Raw genomic sequence first — 5,797 nt, 5'->3', positions numbered from 1 at the left:
TATAACATAGTGATAACAAGTTAGGTCACATAAAAATATTCACATTTATGTAAACTTTTTAATTTTACCAACATTCTAATCAACTAAACAACCTAATAACATGAACTAATCTAAAACGAAAATTTGAGTAATTTATAAATTAATATGAATAAATTGTGTGAGAAACTTAGTTAGTTACATTGTGTAATTAGTAACTAGCTATAATTAGTTACTAAATACATTAACAAAATAAACAGATAAAATCCTTCTTTTTTTATTTTTTTTTGCTTTCATTTGAGAGGTTCAATGTGGATTTTTATTTTTCAAAGAAAATAAAGAGCAAAAGTTAATTAAAAGGGAAAAATATTAGTTAATACCCTTATTGCTTTACCAAAAACTTTTCCCCTCAACTTTTTTTATTAAAAATATTTAACATTTTACCAACATTCTAATCAACAAAACAACCTAATAATATGAACTAATCTAAAACGAGAATTTGAGTAATTTATAAATTAATATGAATAAATTGTGAGAAACTTAGTTAGTTACATTGTGTAATTAGTAATTAGCTATAATTAGTTACTAAATACTGAATTTTTTTGGATAGGATTTTTGTTATGGATAAATCATGGATGCGTGAGGAGAGAGACACACTGCGATTTCAAGTAGGGTTCGATGCATTTTTAGAGTTTGCCTTAAAGAATTCTAAAAATCACGATGGTATTCATTGTCTGTGTGTAGATTGTTGTAATGTATCTAAAGGGAATATTACAATGATTAAGGACCATGTGTATTTACGAGGTTTCAATAGAAGTTGTACTAATTGGTATTACCATGGCGAACATTTACCTAATGATCCATATCCATTAGGAAAGCGAGGGGTAGATGATATCGAGGGTAATGATTTCGATGATTATCCATTGGACTTGCTTAACGAAGCACAGGAGGAATTTCTTAATGATCCTGAGAAATTCGATAATTTTCTTAGTGATGCTGATAAACCTCTGTTCGATGGTTGTAAAAAACTAAGATTACCAACAATGGTAAAGTTTTACAACATAAAAGCAGAAAATGGAGTGAGCGATAAATGTTTTACTCAATTTTTAGCTGTTTTTAAAGATATTTTACCATTTGCCAACTGCTTCCCGGAATCTACTTATGAAGTAAAAATAAAACGTTAAATTCTATAGGATTGAAGTATGAAAAAATTCATGCATGTCCGAACGATTGCATTTTATATCGTAAGGAATATGCAGACATGAATTATTGCCCGACTTGCGGTTTATCCCGCCATAAAGTAAACAAGAGTAAGGAGAATAGGAAACTTATCCCCCAAAAAGTGATGTGGTACATGCCTTTGATTCCGCGTCTGAAACGATTATATCGTAGTACAGAACATTCTGAAAATTTGATTTGGCATGAGACCAAGAGAGTGAAAGATGGAAAACTCAGACATTCTGCAGATTCCCAAGCTTGGAAAAAAGTAAACTACATAAATCCTGAATTCAAATCTGAACCAAGACACATTCGTCTCGGTCTGTCTGCGGATGGAGTAAATCCACATAGATCTCTAAGTAGTCGTCATAGTTCATGGCCTGTCTTCCTACTTATGTAAAATCTTCCTCCCTGGTTAGTGATGAAGAGGAAATTTAACATGCTTTCCTTAATGATATCAGGCCCGCAACAACCTGGACATAATATCGATGTATATTTGGAACCATTGATTGACGATTTAATAGAATTGTATGAGAACGGGGTTTAGGTCTATGATGGTTTTAAAAAAGAATTCTTTAATCTGAAAGCTGTGTTGTTGTGGACTGTCAGTGATTTCCCTGCTTATAGTAATTTATCAGGCTTAAGCACAAAAGGTTACGAAGGTTGTCCGATTTGTTGCACTAACACATCGGCTCGTCGCTTGGCAAATGGACACAAGATGTGTTATATGGGTCACAGACGGTAATTGCCTGCAAATCATCCTGATAGACGGAAGAAGAAAGCATTCGATGGTACTGAAGAGGGTGATATGGCTCCTTTGCCACTGTCTGGGGAACAAATTCTCCAACAAGTTCAACTTGTAGATTTTAAGTATGGAAAGACGCAAAAAAATAAAAAGAACTAATGGTTGTTTTCAAAGAAAGTCAATCTTCTTTCGTCTTCCATATTGGAAAAGTCTACTAGTTCGACATTATTTGGATGTCATGCATATTGAAAAAAATGTGCGTGAGAGTATTATTGGTACCTTACTTGATATCCCCAGCAAAACTAAGGACGGTCTAAATAGTCGTTTAGATCTCGTTGAAATAGGTATACGACAATCTCTGGCACCTCAGAAGAAAGGTGAACGTTTATATTTGCCTCCTGCTTGTTTCACTTTGTCCAAAAAAGAGAAACAACCAGTTTGCAAATCACTTGCAAATATGAAAGTACCCGATGGTTACTCGTCTAACATCAAAAACTTGGTGAATGAGACTGAATTGAAACTAATGGGTCTGAAATCACATGATTGTCATGCGTTAATGCAACATCTACTTCCAATTGCCATTAGATCAGTCTTGCCAAAATATGTTCGAGAATGTTTGACACATGTTTGCATTTTCTTTAATAGGTTGTGCGGGAAGGAATTAGAATTGGATAAGTTAGATGCATTACATGAACATGTAGCGAAAACATTGTGCAACCTGGAAAAGTTTTTTCCGCCATCTTTTTTCGACATCATGATCCATTTAATGGTTCATCTAGTGAGAGAAGCAAGGCTGTGTGGGCCGGTGTGGGTGAGATGGATGTATCTATTTGAAAGAAATATGAAGGTACTTAAAAGTTATGTGCGTAACCACTATCAACCAGAAGCATGTATGGTTGAGTGCTACATATCTGAAGAGGCTGTGGAATTTTGTTCAGAGTACATGGCTGGAGTTGAGGCAATAGGAATTAGCAAACCAAGAATTGACCCTGATGATGTTGATAGAGGATTAAGGGGGAAAGGGACAATGGTGACAGTGTCCAAGCTTGAACTAGATCAAGCTCAATTAGTCGTGATGAACAATAACGCAGAGGTTCAACCATATATAACGTAAGTACCTTTTTTTTTATTAACATTACTTAAGTCACGATGAACAATAACTTGATTTACTTTACTTGTTTTACAGTGACCATATGGAGCTGTTACAATCAATGGTTCCAAGAAATCAAAAAAATAAACAAAAATGGGTTGCAGACCAACATCGTCAAACTTTCATTGGGTGGTTAAGGAATACAATTATATCAAAGTTGAACGAACCGAATCATGGAGTATCTGATGTGTTGAGTCGTATTGCCCTTGGACCAACTTTTACGGTTGCAAAGCATGAAGCGTACATTGTAAGGGGTAAACGTTTTCATACAAAGTCAAGAGATGATGCTCGAGAGGTTCAAAATAGTGGTATACGTATCGTCGCAGAAACTATGCACTTTGCAAGTGCAAAAGATAGAAACCCTGTTTTAGGTACTATGACGTATTATGGGGTCATTGAAGAAATATGGGAGCTCAATTATTTTGCGTTCCGAATTCCACTTTTTAAATGTTCTTGGGTTGACAACAATGTTGGAGTAAAAACTGACGAGCTTGGTTTTACTTTGGTTGATTTAAGTAAGAGAGGAAGCAAGAATGATCCATCATGGCTAGCCAAGCAGCTCAAGTTTTTTACATTTCTGATCCGGCTAATGATAAATGGTCTATTGTTTTATCGACACCAGAGAGGAGGTTCTTAGAGACTGAAGAGGATGCAGAGAATGCTGACTTATGTTACGATGACTTCATTGTTGGACAACCAATTCACGAGCAACTTATGGGAATTGATCGTAACATTGAGGAAGACGACGCTGAATACATTAGAAACGATATTAATGAGGGAATATGGGTCAATTGTGATTCAGGCAAACATAGACAAAAAAAGAAAAGAAAACGTGTCTAATTGGTAACTTGATATATAGCTTACTTTATATTGTGGTTGTGAATGCTCCTGAATACTTAACAATTTGTTTATGCTTTTAATATTTCATATACACTACTTGTTATATATATGGCTAACTTTAAAGTTTGTTTGTTAATGGTGTAGACATGGTGAACTCGGAATCAGGATCTGATTCGGGCGCAGAAAATGAGTGTCCAACCACAATACCTACACGAGGGCCGACGCAAATGAATGAAATATCAAAACTAATGGTGTAACACCCTAACTAATTTAGGCGTATTACGTGATTTTTAAACGTACTGTGCAGCTCGTTGCTAATCAACGAGGTTTATGGAAAAACGTGATTAATTAAAATTTTGCTTTTTCATTAAACTTATAAACCATTTTACCAAAAAGTCTCGGGATCCCGATTTATAAAAATATTTACAAACGTTTTTACTATTCAACTTTTACATCAAAATAAGGTCATCTAACGACCGTTACAAAAATCTCAGCCCTGCTGTCCCGAGGATCGTACGCTCCAGGCCTAACCGCCCCGACATGTACAATCCCATAAGCTCGCTCACGGTCCATCAGCAACTGCCTTGCCTTTACCTACACATGAAACTAAACTGTGAGTCGACAGACTCAGTAAGAAAAGCATAATAATATCATACATAAAACTGACTGCCGTGTCCAACACGATACTGAGTCCCGCTACTGCCATGTCCAACATGGTACTGAGTTTTGAACGTTCAGGGGACGGTACTATTGACACGTAACAACCTGATCGGTCGAACCGGTCATACTCCGGCTGCTGGTCATACTCCAGCCTGTACCGACGTGTTACTATATCCTCCTGATCGGTCGAACCGGTCATACTCCGGCTGCTGGTCATACTCCAGCCTGTACCGACGGGATACGTCAATAGCACGGAACCACCAACCAAGTGTCAGCCTGATCGGTCAAACCGGTCATACTCCGGCTGCTGGTCATACTCCAGCCTGTACCGACGTGACAGGGTTGGATGGTTCGAAGCCTAATACATATCTAATGTAATCTAACAGGCTTCCTACATGCACGCTAAACATGTAATCTACATATGCATACTGTTATACTAATCTTACCTGGATTCCGATTTCAGGTGTGCCGGTCAACCTGACTGGAACTGAAGCTGAACGGCGGATTACTGGCTCCTAAACCATAAAAACCACAACGCTATAAGTGACACGCTAAATCACTTCCCGGGGACTAAAACTCGAAACTAAAAGTTTCCCTATCGATAAAAAGCATGGCAATACCCCTAAAAACCCAAAAACGAGGAAAACTAGGGTTCTGAAAAATCCCCCATCCGGAAGTCCGGTTGCCCAACCGGAATTCCGGTTCTGGGAAAATCTGAACCCCCATCCGGAATTCCGGATGCTCAACCGGAATTCCGGTTCCTCGCAGGCAGCAACCAAAAATTCCCATAACTTGACCATTTCGAACCCAAATGGTCCCAAACTTTCCAGACCTCCTACATAGGTCCCAAATGACCATTCCAAGGCCTCAAACCTACCCAGAAACCTCACAAGCAAATTTCACCATTGAAGACCAAGCTTTGAGTTCAAGAACTCAAACTTGGTTAAACCCTCTAGCATGCACCCTAGCCTAGTTAATTCTACTTAACTAAGCAATAAAACACCTCTGCAAACTAACAATAACAACCAGCAATCATACAGAAACAAAACATGCATTTTCTCACAAAAATCATCAATTTTCATATATAAATTAAAAGCTTGAACAACCTAGCTACTCATGCTTCACACAACTCATTTAACAACAAAAATCATGCTTTGAATCCATAAATAAACAACAAAATCACAGCAGCAAGATCTCTCAAAAACCAC

At 37.2% G+C, this 5,797-nt stretch overlaps 1 protein-coding gene across 1 annotated transcript; it reads left to right on the top strand.

Moving 5' to 3' along the window:
• Positions 1-2,177: 2,177 nt before the first annotated feature.
• LOC133034322 (uncharacterized) lies at positions 2,178-4,186 on the top strand. The gene is made up of 4 exons (XM_061109383.1): positions 2,178-3,049; positions 3,228-3,604; positions 3,712-3,891; positions 4,074-4,186. Exons 1-4 carry the CDS (start codon positions 2,178-2,180, stop codon positions 4,184-4,186), a joined length of 1,542 nt encoding a protein of 513 aa, XP_060965366.1.
• The last annotated feature ends 1,611 nt before the right edge of the window (positions 4,187-5,797 follow it).

This window comes from Cannabis sativa, chromosome 2 (genome assembly GCF_029168945.1).
Source record: "Cannabis sativa cultivar Pink pepper isolate KNU-18-1 chromosome 2, ASM2916894v1, whole genome shotgun sequence".
Lineage (NCBI taxonomy): Eukaryota > Viridiplantae > Streptophyta > Magnoliopsida > Rosales > Cannabaceae > Cannabis > Cannabis sativa.
This window is presented reverse-complemented; position numbering and strand designations above follow the sequence as displayed.

Excerpts from the sequence above, each read along its gene's own strand:
- LOC133034322 (XM_061109383.1), top strand. The coding sequence starts at position 2,178 with ATGCATATTGAAAAAAATGTGCGTGAGAGTATTATTGGTACCTTACTT. Across the intron at positions 3,050-3,227 it reads GAGGTTCAACCATATATAAC|GAATACAATTATATCAAAGT; the intron begins GTAAGTACCTTT and ends TGGGTGGTTAAG. Across the intron at positions 3,892-4,073 it reads ATGGGTCAATTGTGATTCAG|ACATGGTGAACTCGGAATCA; the intron begins GCAAACATAGAC and ends TTAATGGTGTAG.